Source organism: Myxine glutinosa, chromosome 6, assembly GCF_964187855.1.
Source record: "Myxine glutinosa chromosome 6, kmMyxGlut1.1, whole genome shotgun sequence".
Lineage (NCBI taxonomy): Eukaryota > Metazoa > Chordata > Myxini > Myxiniformes > Myxinidae > Myxine > Myxine glutinosa.
This window is the reverse complement of record NC_136266.1, coordinates 6130658-6150422: the sequence shown is the minus strand read 5'-3', so window position 1 is coordinate 6150422 and position 19765 is coordinate 6130658. Positions and strand designations below refer to the sequence as shown.

Below are 19765 nucleotides of genomic sequence, written 5' to 3'. Positions count from 1 at the left end.
ACATCGTCATCATTCGATGAGATGGTGCACCACACATACATGCATGAGTGTAAAGTGGTTGCGGAGATGTATATGCAGCCACATGTTTTAGTGGACGAGGAGGGTTTAGCGTGGTGCACACATGCGTTTCATGATGTGATTTTCAGTATCCGGAACAAACAACACCTAGGGCAGATCTGCTAGTGTATTCTTCATGTTTGAAGTTTTCAGAGCTGGCAAAACTGTGTGCACGCTCAAAGAAACCGGAAACTGGAAATGTTACCTTTTTCTCACAATTTCTTTTCTTTTCTCAATTTTTTTTTTCAATTAACCCCCCACTCCCTCTACCGGGTCTCCCCCAACCTCCCTCCCTTTGGTCTGTGCGCAATATGTCGATGGCCTGTTATGTTGGGTTACGCAATAATACATTGAGTCTGTGCAGGAATGTACGTGTATTGTTGAGGGGGTAGAGTGGTTTGTGATTGGAAAGTCTCCATAGGCATGCACTTGACATCCGTGAGCATTATGAGCGCAAGCTGGAACGTGCCAACAACCTTTACATGGAGCTCAGTGCCGTGATGCTGCAGCTTGAGGCCTGGGAGAAAGATCTTGTGCGGTAAGATAGCGGTTTCCTCGAGTCTCACCCAATCAGTGATACCCTGTTGCTCTTGGGTATAGGAGGAGAGGCGGGAACACTGGCAATGCAGGGCTGCTCTCTTGCTTTCTCACAGTTATATACAGGGCTCTCAGACACTGCTCTCTTGCTCTTTTACAGCCTCATGGGGCTTCCAAAGGAGTAACAGCCCAGGAATGGACTAATTTGGTGATCATTCGCACATTCGATTGGGAACATGGCCCTGGCTGTCAAAGGCTTAATCTTGTGATGGGATCTTCAACATATACACTGTGGGAATAGAACCAACTTCGATTCAGTAAAGCAGCGACTTTACCCACTCAGCCACCAAACTGTTCTTGGGGTAGGAATGGGAAAAGTAATTGGAATGCAGGTAAACAGAAGTGGCACCTGCTCGGGTAACCTGGGTCCTCGGGGTACACACACTGGGCTCTGAGCGGTCTATCCTGGGTTAAAATCTCAGCCCGGCTATAAACTGCCATCTTGGTGTTTCACATCGATGCCTGTGCCATTCCTCGGATGGACGTTAATCTGGGTGCCCCCTCTGCTGGCATTAGTTGGTGGACGTTAAAGATCGCACACTGTGTTTCCCTAAGAGTAGGCGAGATATCAACGGCACCCTGAACAAATCACTAATTCCTGTCTGCCCTGACTCTTGCAAATGCGCATTTGGAAAGTGTAGCGAATAAGCCAAATACCTCGCAATCTAAGGGAGGCCTTCATCCTGCAGTGGACTCGAAAAAGGCTGGTGCGAATGTTAATCAATGATTGTATATTTACATGTTCATTAAATGGAAATGCTCATCACATGTAGTCACAAATTTGTGTACAAAATCACCGTCATTGGCATAATGCGAATTTCAATCGGTGATTGTCGTCTTTCATACAAACAGAGGGTTTTGATAAAGGCCTTTGGGAAAAGGTTATGCAAATCAACATTCAGGTGTGCCATCGGCCAATGTGCAAATGGCATTCAGCGCTGTGCAGTGGTGGAGGCAACGGTTGAGGGTCATTTGCCAATTGGGTGATGACACAATCAAGGTAGTCTTCATTTTCAATTTATATATATATATGTGTGTGTGTGTATATGTAGAGTTCGGCCCATGTCATCATTTGATGTGGTAACAGGAATGTGCGATCTGCAGGAGGGAACACGAACTTGAAAAGCGATGTCCAGGAACATACAAGCGATCGATCTTGCGCCATTCCGTCCACTCTTGTGCTGTGGAGCGTCTTGTGAAGAAAAAACAATGGCCGCCAAGGCCTGGGCAGCAGCATCACAGGTACATTGCACGTCATTGTTGGTGATACGGACGTCACGGCGAGCTGGATGAATTCTGTCGTTTGCTCGTTCAAATCTCGTAACAATACGAGGGGTGTCGCTTTGCTCTTCTCGGCTCTTTTTTGAGTCCACGTGGATACATACTGCCGGTCATTTTTAACATTGTGCCTGCAGCTTGAACTCACTCGGAAAGCCTGCTTGACACGTGTGGCGTGAAGTGCTTGCCATGTACGGCGTCCTTCAGGGACTCAAACGTGTGGTAGTCTTGTGGAGAAAGACATAGGCTATCCTAGGTATGGTACTACGTCCATCTTAAATTTGGTGATGGTGCCTCCTGTCATATGGGCGGTGTGAGGTCTGGTATTGTCCTGTTGCAGAAACACACACCTGGACAGGGGCCTGGGACGACGTCTGCAAATTATGTTTCGTAATTGGTGAAGCTGGTGTTCTTGGAACAAAATCAAAGGGGGGCGTTCATGTCCCAGAATACCGTCGGCATGATTATGGCAAAAGACTGCTGGACCTTCAACATCTTCGCAGGAGACGTTGGATGCTTCCACTCTGTTTTGTCTCTTCGATTACGATTTTATCGGGATATCCACGTCGCGCCCTCGGTCTCAATAGCAGACAGGAGGTTTACCCCCCTTTATTATGGAAACACGAGGTTATCCTGGTTTCCGAACGCTGGCCCTTATGGGTATCCGAGTGTATTATGGGCACCCACCTACGTGACACCTGTGAAATATTTAGTTTGGTGTGGACAATCGTACCATGTAAATCGTACCATGGCTGATGTAAATTTCATTGGCAATGTCATTTCCGTCATGCCTCGATCACTACAGATTAGTTCATCCGCACAGGCGATGTTCTGTGCGGACATGGCATCCACGACGGTCTCCTATGACACTTTGTCTGCCTTCTCCAAGCTTTTCTATCCATCTGTACATGTATCCATTCCAGACGTGTATCCCATTGTGTACACTCATCCGTCTGCACATTTCAATTACACTGGAATATAAGAAGCGCCGCTTCGCTAACAGGAATATCAGTCTTTGTGTAATTACAAAAAAAAACACATTTTGTTAATGGCAAAATCAAATTAGACAGTGTATAGATACCAGCCTAGCTATAGACTCGGGGAGCGAGGAGATTGTTAATAGGATATTAATCACAGCGTCGAAATGCTGAATTGCGAATAATATACAACACACCAAGAGGAAGATCAAAATAATAATATCTCACCCTCCCCTCCTCATCTCTTCTTTGTTTTGATCAAACTGTCTGGTGTATGTGTTAGGCACGGGCCATGCCAAGAGGTCTCCTCATCTCTGCCTTTGTGTGAATGCTAAAATAACGGGGCTTTTCCCTTCCTCGACATGCCTGTGATGGCTAATCTTTGGAGCAAGAATTTAAAAAAGATTCCTGGGAGATCCTGCTCTCCTTTAAAAAAACAAAAACATTTTACATCACAAACCTTGAATTTATCGAAATTTGTTGATCCATTCTCAAGTTATAACACGACAGACAGACAGACAGACAGACAGACACTGCTCCTTTTATAATAAAAATTCATGCCTCCGCCGATGGAAAACGGATAATTGATCATTGTTCCCCTGATGGCGCCGCCATCTGTAAAACTTTCCAACGGCACCGCCATCGTGATCATGTGATTCAGAGTTGCCAACCTGCAAACAGATGATCGCAACGTGAGCACGCAAGGCAGGTGGTGCTCTTGTGCATTGCTGGATTGAGACAGGTACGCATCTAATCGGCATGTCATTGGAATGAAAAGTGACGTCATTTATTGACTCGCACTCGTATGATTATTTTTGCGCACTCTGGTCTCTTCTTCTTTAACAACATGCATTTTAAGGCCATTTTCCCTGCGAGAGCAGAGGTTAGCCTTGCGGTCCCCATGACAATCTTCTCCATTTTGCCCTATTTTCTACACCTCCCCTTGTTAACCCCCTTGCCCGCATTTCTTCTTCCACCATCTTCAACCAAGTCTTTCTCGGTCTTCCCCGTCCTCTACTTCCTTCTACATTCATTTCCATCACTCTTCTCAACCAGTCACTTTCATCCTTCCTCAACACATGACCAAACCACCTCAACCTGTTCCTCTTCACAGCATCCATCACAGGCTCTATTCCCATCATCTTTCGCAATTCATCATTTGTCTTCCTCTCTCTCAACGATACTCCACACATCCACCGAACCATTCGCATTTCCACCCTTTCCAGCCTTCGTTGCTGCTCTACGTTCATTACCCATGTCTCGCTCCCATAAATCATAACACTTCTCACACATGCAGCATACACCTTTCCCTTCAGCTTCAACGACACTCCCCTCCTCGTCAGCACGCCACTCAGTTCCCGAAACTTCTTCCATGCACATCTCACTTGAGCAACCGTTGCCGAGTCTGATCCACCTTCTCCATTCAGCATGTCTCCGAGGTAGCAAAATGTTTTCACACCTTCCAGCTTCACACTGTCTCCAAGATCCAACTCAACATGTCCTCCATCTGCAGCTCCCTCTGTGCACACCTTACATTTGAATGTAGCTGCCACACTGGTTAATGACCCTCTCAGACCACTACATTTTTATGAACCCACCCAGCGCACATTGTACATTGAATGGAGTTCACTCCGACACCCTTCCTGCACACAGCACGTGGCCACTTCCCAGTTCTTTCCACCTCACCACATGCTTTTCCACTAGCCATCACCTTCGTCTTTCCGATATTCACCTTCAGACCTTTTGTCTCCATACATTCCTTCCACTTGTTCATCTTTTCCTTCAGTCCATCTATACTTTCCGCAATCAACACCAGAACATCTGCATACAACAACTCCCACGGTAAACCATCCTTTATGTTCTGAGCCAGCACCTCCATCACAGGTACAAATAGTAGTGGACTTAGTACCGACCCCTGATGCACTCCCACCTTCACCTCAAACTCACCACTGTTCCCCGTCCTTCGTCCTTACAGCTGTGCGCGCTCTTTTGTACATTGCCATCACTACTTTGATCAACCATTCCTCCACTCCTAACTTCCTCAATGCCCATGTCAATACTTCGCGTGGAACCCTATCGAATGCTTTCTCCAGATCAACAAACCCAAGAAACAACTTCTTTCTCTTCTCCATGTACTTCTCCTGCAACTGCCTCACAATAAAGAGCCCGTCTGTCGTTCCTCTTCCTGGCATAAATCCAAACTGCATTTCGTCGATCTTCACCTTCTTCCTTATCCTCCTCTCCAACACCCTTTCCAATACCTTCATTCCATGCTCCAATAACCCTCGCTCGGTACGAGCCACACTCCAGAGGGTCACCTTTCCCCTTGTATAGAGGGACGAGGGTACTCAGTTCCCAATCCACTGGAATGCGGCCTTCTTTCACCACCAGATTACAGATCTCTGTCATTCTCTTCACACCCCAACTTCCCGCTGCCTTCAACATATCTCCAACAACTCCCGTCGGCCCTCCCGCTTTTCTACTCTTCATTGCTTTTATCGCTTCCTCAACTTCCTTCTCGGTTATCTTCTCTGCCGGTCCTAAAACTGCGTTGCTCTCTATGTTGCCATCCCATTCATTCTCTGTATTCAACAGCATTTCCATATATCTTTTCCATCTTCCTTTAATTCCATCTGGGTCCACAACGATTTGTCCCACTTCATCCTTCAAGCAACTCACCCCCATCACATCACACCTCTCTTTCGCTATCTGCTTTGCAATCCTGAATACCGCTCTCTGACCCTCTTCCGAATCCAAGCGTTCTCCGAACATTTTCCTACATGCCTCCTGCGCCTTTGCTACCTCGTTCTTTGCAGCCTTCTTGGCTGCCTTATAACTTTCATGCTCTGCTTTTTCTGCCCCCGTACCCTTCGCCCTCTGCCACTCCTTGAACTTCTTCCACTTCTCGTCAATCCTCTTTCCAACTTCCCCATCCCACCACCATGTTTCCGAGTGCCTCGGTGGTCCTTTTGTCCATCCACATACCTCATCAACGGCTCCCAACAGACTATCTTTCATTGGCATCCAACCACGTTCAAGCTCAACCACATCATCCTCTACCCTACTCAGCCTCTCTTTTAATGCCTCCATTACTGTCACCTCTTTCAACCTCGACACCTTCATTCTCAGTTGGTACTTCACCCGCCGAGCTCTCCTCGCACCTTTCACCCTTATGTCGCAGACAACCAAGTGGTGTTGTGAAACAGCCTCCTCCCCCGGGATCACCTTTGTGCCCCGTAGGTGCCCCCTATCTCGCCGACGCACCATCAGGTAGTCAACGGTTGTCGTCGACCCACCTGACGTGTATGTAACAAGCTTATTATCCTCTTTCTGGGACTGAGTATTACAAATCAACAAATCAGCTCCATCAGCAAACTCCAAAATCCTTTCACCTTCCCCATTTCTCACACCATATCCGTAACCCCCATGAACTCCCTCAAAACCGTCCATACTCCTTCCCACATGTCCATCTAGGTCTCCTCCTACCACAACAACTTCCTCGTCTTTCACGTTTTCCATCAGCTTCTCTATCGCACACCAAAACTTGTCCTTCTCTTCATCGCTCCGACCAAACTGCGGAGCATATCCCGAGATGACGTTCACCAAGAGCTTTCCAATCATCATTTTCACCATCATCAACCTATCACTCACTCTAGTCACACTCACCACACTGTCTACAAACTCCTCAGAAAACAGGACACCAACACCATTCACGCCCTCCGGGCACCCTTGCCACACAAACTTGTATTTCTGTCCCTGCCTACCCTTCACCATTCTCACACCACTTCCCTTCCATCTCGTCTCTTGCACGCAACATATGTCCACTCTTCTTCTGACCAATACTTCCACCACTTCTCCTGATCTCCCTGTCATTGTCCCTACATTCCATGTCCCAAACCTCAGAAACCGATCTCCACTTCGGGCTGTACCCTGCCCATATGCAGTTGTAATTGTCATGGTTCTCTTTTTGAGGCAATGTTTTTATGGCCGGATGCCCTTCCTGTCACCAACCCTCTTAGTCGCCTCTTACGACACGCAGGGATACGGTGTACCTATTCTAACCAGGGTACACACCGGGTTCTTCTTCTTTAACAGCTCACCAAAATATTTTAAATGATGTGTGCAATCTAACTCTGTTTCTAAACATGCTTTCCATCGATACATTTGTCATATGACACAAACGTTGTTGATACGGCACTGCACCAGGAAACTGTTTGAATGAATCTTCGTTTGGATCTAAACAAGCAAAATGAATGAAGTGCGGTGGTCATTGAGAAATAACTGTGTGCTCATTTTTCAGGCCTGACCTTCCCAACTCTGACCTCATCCCAGGAAGTTTGAACTCGTGTCCTGTTCGTTCATTGGCTGCCATATTGGGTACCCCTGGTCACAAGCTGTGCACACCCCCAGGCAAAACTCGCTATCGCAGCAAACGCCACCGCCGCGGGGGCAGTCGGGGCAGCGCCAGCGACTTCAGCTGGCTTGGGGCGAGGCCCGAGGCCGAGGGACTAGAGGCAGATATGCAAGCCTCCTTTGTCTCTCCAGGTGTCCCTAGGCCAGCAGACTTACAGACTTCAGTGCTTTCAAAACCAGACATCATCTGTTCAACGCTGCAGGCCGATCGCACCGCATTGCTCTGCATATCGACCTCCGAGACGCCGCCTCGTGACGAGGGTTCACACGAGGGGAATGCTGGTGGCGGCATGGACGCTGGAGCAGAGACGACGACAAAGCCGCCCACGGGAGGGACAACCTGGCTGCCTGAGCAGTCGAGGGTCAGAGCATGACGCGCACAACACATAGACACCGAGCATTAGAGGGCCAGAAGAGGGTCTTCCTTTTCATCTAATTTCTCCTTCAATGTTTACCTTTGGTGTCATGACATCATGTGTTGGGCATGGCTAAATATGTATATCACTCATATGTTTTTTTTTTTTCTTCATACATAGTGTCAAGGCTTAGTGTAAGACTCACATTCACTCTTTCATTCCTCTTTTCTCCCGCCTCTGGAACAAAATCCCACACTCTTCAATCCCACTTCTCCCTCAGGACTTCAAAACAGCTGTTCATAACCATCTCTCATCTTCCCCCATCTCTTATCCTTGATCTTTTCTACCCCCGTTAATGCACCCCAAATCCACCTCTTTCGATCTCCGACTTCATTCCTGAAATTCCTCGTGGTGTTCATTTGCTTTATACTGTGTACCCCCCCCCCCCCCCCCCCCCCCCAGCCCTCTCCCTTCCACACATTTCTCGATGTCCCTGTTCTCTACTGTTGTACTTGTGTGCTTCCCTCTCTCTTCCGCTCTTGTCTCCCGCTCCCTTTATTATATGTTTTATGTGTGTTTGCGTTTGTTTCTACGTGTTTTATGTGTTAGCTCTTACACGAGCCTCGACTTTATATACAAAAAAGGCTTGTGGAGGAGCAAGAACACCGAACAGATCAGGATGTAACAGAACAAAAACTAGAACAGCACTGGGTAGAGCGCATACCTTCGCCAAGCTGAACAGTTTACGTTTTGTATCCATTGATAGGCCGGATCTGGATTCAAACCTGAACCAAAACCTAATTGGCTTGTTCTTGTCTCCTAACCAGCTCATCCACCAAGTTTTGTCATTGGTTGTCCACAACTTTTTGAAATATTATCATGTTATTTATCGTTTTTAGTCCTATTTCGAATTTGAAAAGCTCTCGTATCCAGATCCGGATCTTCACCAAAATCGAATCGATTCGTCCTTGTCACACACCCAACCTGTCCACCAAGCTTCATCCGAATCCGTCCAAAACTTTTTCAGATATCCTGCTATGTATCGTTTTTGGCCCTATCTCCCAATGGTGAAGAATCACTTTAAAAATTCTACTAGCCGGATCCGAATCCGGATCTTCACCAAAATCGAATCGATTCGTCTTTGTCACACACCCAACCTGTCCACCAAGCTTCGTCCGAATCCGTCCAAAAGTTTTTGAGATATCATGCTATTTATCGTTGTTTTTTTTTGCCCTATCTCTCAATAGTGAAGAATCACTTAAACAAAATTATCTGATCCGGATTCAAATCTTTACCAAAACTTAATCAGTTCTTCCGTGTCAAACACTCAACCTGTCCACCAAGCTTCGTCCGAATCCGTCCAAAACTTTTCGAGATATCCTGTTCACAGACAGTCAAACAAACAAACAGAGAAGAAGGTGTCAGGTGGCTCAGGAGCGGTTTCTATCAATGAAAAATTAAGCATCTGATTTGTTTATCTTCGAGAGTTTTTTTTTCAAAATCATTTTACAAAATGTCACAGTAATGTTTCTCTAACAGTTGTTACGTGCTCCTCCCCGACCCCCTGGTCACGGTGTACCTCCGAGCCCCGAGAGGAGTCACGGCAGAAAAATGTGTTATTCTGTGTGTCAAAGATCAATGGAGAAGCCACCCCAATTGTTACTCACAAACAAATATTGTATTAATATCACACAAGAATAACAGTACAACAATAATAGTATTCAATAGTACAATCAATATGTCCTATGATGGTACCATCAGTTTTGTAATATAGAGCTCACTGTGCTCCAAGTGAGTGAAACAAGAACATCCCCAATGTCTCTTATTCCCTGGCTTCGAGCCAGCGTCGATCCGCTCCAGCGATCGACAGAACGATGTCCGATCGAGACCAGAATCCCGTTCGGATGGCAAGTACAGTCACACAGCCACAGCTGCACAAAGGCGCCCTCAAGGCGACTGAGAAATCACCCCCCTCGGGTATGGACGTTCCACAGCTCCCAGTCGGCGACATGCAGACTTTCCACTCAAAAGCCACGTCACACACACACCCCAGATCGACGTCTGAAGGCGGTGAAAATGGTCGAAACAAGACGAAACCGTGAGCGAAACACAGGTCCTGCGCTAGTCAAAATGGCCGACGGCCTGGTCTCGTGGCGTAACGGCACGACGATGATTCTCTCCTGAATCAATCGCAAAACCTGACACTCAGGTTAATCTGTCACACGCTAACCACTCTGTCGCAGGAATCCCTTTCCTGGGAAACCCGAAAGTTCGCTCGTGACTGTTGTTCGCCAACGTTCGCTCCAGACCGCAAATAGCTCGGCTCCTTCTTGTCCGACTCATTCGCTCCGCCTTCTTTGTCCCTCTTCCTCTTCGTTTCTGTCCGGTTCCTGTTTCATTTTAAAACATTAACCTTTTACCTTTTGACAATAATAATTGCTATTTCCCTCAAACAACAATAATAATAATAATACATGGAACCAGAAATGTTTCAAGTGGATGAAAACCACCACAACGGAAGTGACGAATCCGTAACACAGTCTTAACCCATATTGCAATACATAACTCGGCCGTCCTACTTCTAGCTCTTCTCCGTCTGTCCCTGTCATGAAAATGTGGTGTTCTGTTCCAGGGAGGCAAACGGAGAAGGAAGTGGGATTTGGGGTATACACATACAATATCGGCTGATACTGTACATTTAGTGAGGATCCGTATTTTTGTATTTCTAAATAAATTCACACGTTTCTAAAGAAATATCAGAAAGTAACACACCATATGCAACGTGACATGTACCGGTACTTATTTGTTAAAATCACCTTAAACCATGTTGTAAGAATTGAGCAATGGCACATTGTTAAAGGTGAAACCAGTAATGGAAGGAAGATTATGCCACGTACAACAGCCACAGAGATTCACTGTGAATCTGTAACCACCTGACGCAATATGACCAAAGGCACGTTTTATTCAAATTAAGTCACCGTGACCTTGACCTTGGATATACAAAGCCTAAAAACAAACTTTTACTCGGAATGTCGATGTTCATTGAGGGTTGGCAATTTCATACCTGTATCTTGAAGCGTTTCCGAGTTATCGTCGTCTTTGTCCCTAAATTAACCCGATGCTTTAACATGGACGTTTTGTTGCCATGGAAACGACATTATACATCATTGTGGAAATGCATCATATGGCCCCCCCAGCGCCAACAGAAATCTTGCATTTTTATAACAATCTGATTATCAAATCTGCTCTAAATTTGTAGGTCACGTTTTTCAATTCATTTGTGTTAAGTTTGACGTTACGTGGCACAAACACTTTTGGTCTATCTGTTTTATGCAAATGTCGTCACTGTCACCTAGACCTTTGACATATATTGTCAAATAACATTGACAGCCTCACTTGTTCCTTCGGAATCCTCTGGTAAAGTTTGAAGATAGCTAAAAGTGTTCGAGTTTTCGCACTCGCAAACAAACGACACAGACCGACATAACAAACAGACTGGTAAAAACACAACCTCCATCCACCTTCGGGCTGTTAGCGTTGGGGTTATCAGCAGGGAGACGTGGGTAAAAAGGAGGGAGACTTGGAAAAGTAAGGGATGTGGGGAAGAATGAGGGCAAGGGGAGGGCACAGGGTGAGCAAGATGGATAAAGTCGCAAACCCTCAATCACAGGAGTGGAAGGAAAAACTGGAAACTCGGAAAGAGGTGGGTTTGGGGGAGGAACAATGGGGGTAGAAAAGACCATAGTTGTAGATGGGGGATGACTCGAGATGGTGGTGAACAGCCGTCTTGAAACCCTGCAGGGAAAGTGTGAGATTTGTCAGGATTGAAAGACATATTCCAAGTGTTTTCGTTTGTATACATAGTGAGGTTCTTGGAAGAGCGAGTACACTGAATGGATCAGGATGTGACAGACAAAAACAGGATGCAAATGTGCATGCATGGAGAAAGAAACTCTCAGGAGGAAAAACTGGAAAATTAGGAGGGATTTGAGTGGGGTTAATGAGGGTAGAGAAGATCATGGTTTTGGATTAGGAACAATCTGAGATGGTGGTGAACAGCTGTCCAGAAGACCGAGAGGAAAGAATGGGATTTAAGAGGATGTGGGAGTTCATTCCACAGGTGGGGGGGGGGGGGGGGGGAAGAGGACCAAATGAGTGGAAATGTGCTCATCATCAAAGACCACCACCTGATCCTGGATTAGGTAGTTTTACCAGGAGAGGATTGATAGTGAACCATGTGAGCCCTGCAGAAACCTGGGAGGAGGTAAGGGAGGACAAAACACAGAAAGAGCAGATGGTGCAAGACCAGAAATGAGGCGGTAGAAGACAGAGAGACCACCACCTGTATACAATGGCGAAGTGATAGGCCCATAAACTCAGATTCAGCACAGGAGATTTGAATGATCTTCAAGGCCTTTACTTCTGCATCGTAAAGGTGATCAAGATGTGAGGCAGGGAAGCCAGCCCAGAGGGGAAAGAAGTGCTCAGTCAAGCTGTGGATGAAGGCCTTGTAGGAGGATATGAGTTCAGGTGTTCCAAGGAAGGACTTTGTACGACGGAGGATGCCCAGTCGGCAGCTGGCTTTGGAGGCTAACTTTGAAATGTGGTTTTCTCAGGAAAGATCACGGCAGATAGTGAGACCCAGGAGTTTGAATGACTGAACTTCCTCCATTAGTAGATAGGAGGGTTTGCCAGATAGGAGAGTAGATAGTGAGATCTATCAGGATTAAAAGACATATTCCAAGTGTTTTATCAACTTGTGATTTTGCCAAAGTCTGAAGAGAAAGAGGCTGATGAGGTGTGAAGTATGAGGGATGTCACGGAAGAAGGTTTTGGTCATCATCAAAGCAATAAAGGGGATTTTCCAGAGAGTCAGAGAGATCATTGATGAAGATCATCAATAGGACTGGACCCATAACACTGCCTTGGGCACTCCAGCATTGACAGGGGGAGGAGATGAATGGATTCCGTTGAGTGCCACATGTTGGCTACGAGAATAGAGGAAGTTAATAAACCATGTGTGGACTTGGCCTTGGATGCCATTGGCAGACAGTTTGTAGAGCATGTCAGAATGCCAGTCTGCTTAAAAAGCATGAGATATGTCCAGAGAAACTGCCTCACTGACATTGAGGGTCTCTCTAACATTGAACTCATGACTGACATTGAGGGTCTCTCTAACATTGAACTCATGACTGATATTGAGGGTCTCCATTGTTTGGTGAGATGTCCAAGGTGGAGTGACCTGGTCTGAATCTGAATCGATGATCTTGCTGATGATTGGAAGTAAGCCGATGGGTCTGTCGTTGAGGGGATCCGTTTTTGCACCGTTTTAATGTAATGCAGTGATGTTGACAGATTTCCAAGCAGATGGAAGATGACAGGGTGAAATGGGCAGAGAGAGGCTGTGCAAGAGCAGCAGAGCAGGTTTTTAGGACACGTGAGCTGATGCCGTCCTGTCCAGCAGCAGAGTCAAAGTCGAGGGTTGAAAGAACCCTCTCCACATTTTCAGCTACAAAAAGCAGAGTCCAGGATCAGATGGGTACCAAGAGTGAGGGGTTGGGGACACAGGATTTGGAAGCAAACACCTGAGGCAATCGGCCTTCTCACGAGCAGAATCTGCTGTGGTGCCATTTGAAGAAAGGGAAGGGATGGAAGGACTAAGGAGAGCATACACCAGATAGACTTAACAAGGCACCACCAGGTTTTAGAGAAGGGTGACAAGTTTGAAAGTTCAACGATCTCCACATTGGCCAGATGTTACTTTCTGGCTCTCTTGAGAGTGGACACCCTTTGTGGAATGAACTGAGATTGCTTTCAGTCGGATTTGCCCTCCAGGAAGAGAAGGCAAATTGTTTCAAGCCGTCTCCCTCACCACAGTAATCAGTGTATCATAGATGGGAAGATGGGTGTGATTTATCAGCAGTGATCTGAATTGAGAGATCTGTCAGATTGGAGCAGAGACCTCAGGATGTTGAAGGCCTGCACATTTAGGGACAGGGGAGGAGACACTGTTGGCAGGGTGAAGGAACTTGGAGAGTTCAATGGGACTTAGAGAAGGGTGGGGGTGGGGGATAAGGGGCAATTTGGGATAAGTTTGGTGGGGGGAAGCTGTGAGGGGGTTAGAGTAAAGGGAAAGCAGAAAAGGGAGAGATGAGGTGGAGTGATGCTGAAGAGGGGAACAGAGAAAAGGGGTGGGGTTGGGAGGACGTACAGTCGTGGCCAAAAACATTTGGCACCCTTGCACTTTTTTTAAATAACTCACAATTTTCTCCAAAATAAGTTGAAATTGACAAAAGCATTTGGTCTCCACAATTCTTTATTTCACTGTTAATATTACAGAACCTTTATTTTTGATTCCGAACTTAATATATCCTTTTAAATCAGAAAATAAAAAGAAATGGCATTGACAAAATTATTGACACCCCAGACTTAATATTTGGTAGCACTCAGTATAGTGAGGCCTTTGGACAAAATAACTGCAGTCAAGCGCTTCCTGTAGCCACGAATGAGCTTCCTACACCTCCCTACTGGCAGTTTGACCCACTCTTGTTGTGCAAACTGCTTCATTTCCCCCAGATTTGAAGGGTGCCTTCTCCCAACCCACAGGTGTTCAATCTGATTTAGATCTGGACTCATTGCTGGCCACTTCAGAACAGTCCAGCGTTTTGTGTTGAACCATTCCTGGGTGCTTTTTGAAATGTGTTTGGGGTCATTGTCCTGCTACAAGACCCATGACCTTCGACGGAGACCCAGCTTTCTGACACTGGGTTGAACAATGTGCTCCAAAATGTCTTGGTAATCTCCTGATTTCATGATACCATGAACACATTCAAGGCACGCAGTGCCAGAGACAGCACAGCAACCCCAAAACATCACTGAACCTCCAAAAAGGATTTTGGCTTGTTCAGATGTGTTTTGGCAAACTCCAGTCGGGCTTTCTCAGCAGTGGGGTCCTCCTGGATCTCCTACCATAGAACCCCCTTTCATTGAGTTGGTGATGGATGGTGCGAGTTGAAACTGTCGTAACTTGTGTCTGAAGGTCAGCTTGAATCTGTTTGGGAGTTGATCGAGGTGCTTTCTCCACCATCTTTATTATAATAGAGCAAATGTATATGGTTATGTCGTTATGTATGTATGCTTATATGTGACGAAAACGTCTTCTTCTTCTTCTTCAAATAAAACTACCACCCTCTTAATTAACCCTCTTAATTGCGTTAAGACTGCTGAGACCCCTCAGACCTTTGATGACCCTTTAATTCCCCCAAGACCCTTCAGACCCAAAGACATACATGACGACATAACCATATACTCTCTGCCGCTCCATTCCTCATCCCTCAGATCGGCAGTCTGCAGCCTCCTCACTCTCTGCAGACCTGGACAAAATCACAGACTGGGCAAACAAATGGAACATGTCTTTCAATCCTGACAAATCTCACACTCTTACGATGTCTCTCCGAAAAGACCGACTGGACAACCCTCCCATCTACTTTCTGAATAATCCTCTCCAAGAAGTTCTGTCACTCAAGCTTTTGGGTCTCACTATCTGCCATGATCTTTCCTGGGAATACCACATTTCCAAGCTGGCCTCCAAAGCCAGTCGCCGACTGGGCATCCTCCGTCGTGCGAAGTCCTTCCTTGGCACACCTGAGCTCCTCACCACATACAAGGCTTTCATCCGCAGCTCAATGGAGTACTGCTCTCCCCTCTGGGCTGGTGCTCCTGCCTCACACCTAGCTCGTCTTCACGCTGTTGAAACCAAAGCGTTCAGAATCATTGGAATCTCCCGCGATGACGCTATCTCCGAGGGCCTTTCACTTAATCACCGCAGGCAGGTTGGTGGTCTTTCCGTCTTCTACCGACTCCTCTCCGGCCTTGCTCCCCCAGCTCTCTCTGGGCTCTGTCCCCTAAATATTCCTGCAGGTCGCACAAGATCTGCCTGCAACCCTCTTATGGTTGAACTGCCAAAATCAAGGCTCTCTGCTCACCTTCACTCCTTCATTCCTCTTTTCTCCCGCCTCTGGAACAAGCTCCCTCACTCTCTTCAATCCCACTCCTCCCTCCAGGTCTTTAAAACGGCTGTTCACCACCATCTCTTATCTTCCCCAATCCAAAACCTTGATCTTTTCTACCCCCGCTAATTTCACCCCAAATCCACTTTTTTGAGGTGACTTTTGACTTCTTTCCTGGAAGTCCTTGGTATCCTTGCGTTTTATACCTATCCTGCCTCCCCCCAGGCCCTCTCCCTCCAAAAACATCTCCCGATGTCCCTGCTCTCAAATGTTGTGTTTGTGTGCTTCCTCCCCTTCTCTCCCCATCTTGTCGACCGCTCCCCTTTTTATATACTTTGTTTGCTTGTTTGTTTGATAAATGTTAGCTCTTTCATGAGCCTCGAATCTGTACACACACAAAAAAAAAAAAAAGACCCAAAATACCCTTCAAGGCCCTGAGGCTCAAAAAGACCCTGAATACCCAAAGACCCTGAATACCCAAAGACCCTGAATACCCGAAGACCCAAAACACCCCGAAGACCCAAAAGACCCCGAAGACCCAAAACACCCGAAGACCCAAAACACCCGAAGACCCAAAACACCCCGAAGACCCAAAACACCCCGGAGACCCAAAGCACCCCGAAGACCAAAAATACCCGGAAGACCCAAAAAGACCCTTAAAGACCAAGAAGAACCATATGAACATTCAGACCCAAAAGCCCATGAAGACCCAAAAGACCATGAAGACACCAAAGACCCAAAAGACCCTGAAGACCCAAAACACCTCAAAGACCCAAAATACCCTTAAAGGCCCAGAGGATCCAAAAGACCCAAATGGCCCTGAAGACCCAAAACACCATGAAACCCAAAAGACACCGAAATGGTCAAAGAAGCCTACCCCTCTGAAAGGACGTGTGGTGAGGCGCGTGGAGCGCGCAGAGTCACGCTAGTTCAAACAATCCTTTGCTGCAATCTTCGATCAAGTTTTCTCTTGCGGCCACATCCAGGGAGGTTGGCTCGAGTGCCTTGGGCCTTAAACTTCCTGATAACATTGTGTAGGTAGACACAGGGTTGCAACCATGCTTGGCTACAATCTTGTGTATGACCTCCTCAGACAATTTTTTTGGTTTTATTTCTTTTTTCCATGCTCATTGTGGTACACACAGTGACACAAAACAGGAGAATGACTCCTTTTCTCTATTCAAACTGGTTTATATTGCAGCCACCTGCAACTCACCACAGGTGAGTTGAATTCCAAAGTAAAGGCGAATCACCTGCTTGAAATCTAATTATTTCTAACAACTTCTAAAAGGTGCCAATAATATTGTCCGGGCCATTTTAGGATTTATGTGTGGAATAAGCTAGGATTTAGTAATTTTTTTCAGCTTTTTTTGTTTTCTTCCACGACAAACCAAAGAAATACATTTGTGGATACCAAATTTTTTTAATTTCAACAATTTTCTGGAAGAAATGGTGAATTATTTTGAAAAAAGTACAAGGGTGCCAATATTTTTGGCTACGACTGTAGGCATGTAGGAGTTGACAAGGGGGTTAATGGACGTGAATGGGAGTTGATTATGTGCACAGGCAACCACTGAAAACTAGACTTCTCATGATTTCCATATATATATATATATATATATGTTGTGGGTACACTTTATTGGGAATAATTAAATGTGATGGGCATGGTTTTAGTATTCTGGCCATGGCATCTCATTGCAGATACAGCAAGACTCATCTGAAGAGGAGGGTGAGGTGGACAGTGAGATTGACTTTCCACGTCGGCAAAGGTACACAACTTGTACTGGTGAGCAAAGGACAGGTTTCACCAAGAGGCTAGGCCCAGCATTTACACCCCTGAAATTTCTGGTTCTTGGTTCAACTCACTGCAAACCTTGGTCCAAGTATGAACCGCTGTTGTGGTACGAGTACAGGGTATGGTTACCTCAAATCAGTTGAGGGAAAATAGGAGGTTGTTTAGAATCGGGAACAGAGGCAGAAGGTCCAGTGGATCTATTTAGCGATGTGTGGCAGAACAAGAAATTTGAATGGAAGTATGGTGGAGAGGAAGGGGGGGGGGGGGTGGGGGGTAAATGTTATAATGGGGATTGATTGAAGGGGCATGACTATCATGTAACTCATTTTGTTAAAAGTGATAGGTATGGCTTTTGTATACTTGTAGCTTGGCTAAAGCTGCAAATCATCATTCTCCTTAAGTGATTTGTGCTTGTGTTTCCAGAGCTCATGGCTATGTGGCGGGTTTCCAGGCGTACTCCACGTTCAGCTCTGAAAACCTGTCCGCCTCTGATGATCTGGAAGAGGGAAACACCAGCGAGCATTCGGAACGGGGATGTGGCCTAGATACGGGCCCCAGGAAAGACACGGGCCCAAAAGGAGCGAAAGGCAGCCAGGCCACCGAAAAGGATAGTGAAAAGGAGTATGGAGACCAAGGAGGTGGAACGCCCGAGATTATTTTGGAGATGTCGGGTCATTCGGATGGGTTGTCGGACAAAGAGAGCGCCGTGCGCAGGGTGCGAACGCAGATCTGCCTGGGCCAACTTGCTCGTGGAGAACTGCATGCTCAGGTACACCCAGCGGATGATCCAAGACACGTCGGTAACGGTGAGCATAGAGTGCCGATGGCGTGATCTGACGATGCCCTGTGTGTGTGACGTTTGCAGCGTTCCGCCGTGTTTCGTGACTTCGCGTCGGAGAGTTCTGAGGGCGAGTGTTCGGACAACACCGTCCGCACGCTTCGCGCACGCGTGTGCAGCTGGTGACCTTTATGGCGGGGACGCGAGATACCGAGGTCGTCCGCTGGCTTCCCCGAAGCCCACACCATTTAACGGAGCGGTATCACTATTCCGGTTGGGTGAACAAGGCATTCGTACCGAATGGTCATTGTCGTTGACTCGAAGAGAGAGCCTTCCTGGCCTGTGTGGCCTTGGCTGTGTGGCCTTCGTAGCATGTGTGGCCCGTGTGGCAGGTCGTGCCGAGTCATCGGTCGATGCCCGTTTGTAAGAAGGTGAAGACCTCTGTTGAAACCCCAAGAGTTTGAAACCATCATCATCACCATGACAAAGTGCAGCTTTCATCATCACTCTCGATCCACTTGCGAATGTTCGAGTCCATTTCCTGCAGTTTAATTGATCTTTGTCTCCCAAATTCAGGTGCGATGAGTTGATAAAATGGATCCTTCTCTTGCGCCTGTATGTTTTTTTCTTTGTTTTCATTCTTCCACGTACTTGTCTGCTCTAAAGACGCTTTACATGGCACGGCTTTTGAGGTTCTTCCATCGCACGACGCAAACCCAAATCGATTTATATTCAGCTTATTGAAATCACTTGGGATGTCTTAACTTGTCTTGAACACCATTTTTTCATCACGAACGTTCCATTCCGATCTTTGTCTTGATCACTTAATGAAGCAAAGGCAAAGGGGGCAGTATAAGAATATTGTTGTTGTCAGGTTTGGTGGTGGAATTTTTAAAATGCACTTCATCCTCAAAGTATTATTACCCTCACCTGACGAGAGGGCATTGCATTCGAGTCCGTTTGTCGGTCTCTGACCGATTTTTCATTTGTCCGTTTGTCTGTTTATTCGTCTGTTTGTCCGCACAGAATAAATATGATTTTCTCTGCAACCGTTGGGCCGATTGACAGGAAATTTTAACCATCGGTGCAACTCCACCTGGATAATTTTTTAATTAGAATTATGATGTCATTGGTCACGTGGTTCGGCCGCCATCTTGGGAAAACCGAAAAAAATTGAGACGTTGCTCATTGTAAAGAACTCTCCGTGGAGAATAAAAGATGTTAATGATGATGTCATAGGTGCCTCCATTATGACGTCATAATTCGACGAGTACAAAACTTCATCCTATAAAGATGAAATTTCTTGAGCGCCATGTCGGCATAAACTGGTGGAGAAAAATAATGATGACGTCATCGGTCACGTGGTTAGGCCGCCATATTTGTTTTAACACAAAAGCCTTAAAAACCACTGCAAACCCTTGCCAGGATGTATTTTCAATCTCCGATTGCTCTTTCTAGTTCCACTTTGTGGCCTGTTTGGGCCTCTCACAAAGATTCACTTGAAT

The 19765-nt window shown here is 46.4% G+C and overlaps 1 protein-coding gene across 3 annotated transcripts in view; it reads left to right on the top strand.

Moving 5' to 3' along the window:
* The window catches only part of LOC137429568 (mitogen-activated protein kinase kinase kinase 13), a 138841-nt gene extending 119345 nt beyond the window's left edge, over window positions 1–19496 (top strand). For 2 of the 3 annotated variants that reach the window (XM_068119576.2, XM_068119577.2), the window contains exons 9-14: window positions 479–595; window positions 1759–1896; window positions 7210–7684; window positions 17389–17456; window positions 17906–18251; window positions 18348–19496. In XM_068119576.2, the coding sequence (XP_067975677.2) occupies window positions 479–595; window positions 1759–1896; window positions 7210–7684; window positions 17389–17456; window positions 17906–18251; window positions 18348–18446 (1243 nt within the window). In that variant the 3' untranslated portion in view covers window positions 18447–19496. Of the gene's footprint in view, window positions 1–478; window positions 596–1758; window positions 1897–7209; window positions 7685–17388; window positions 17474–17905; window positions 18252–18347 lie in introns of all 3 variants that reach the window. The other variant, XR_013623760.1, reaches the window with a different exon arrangement.
* The last annotated feature ends 269 nt before the right edge of the window (window positions 19497–19765 follow it).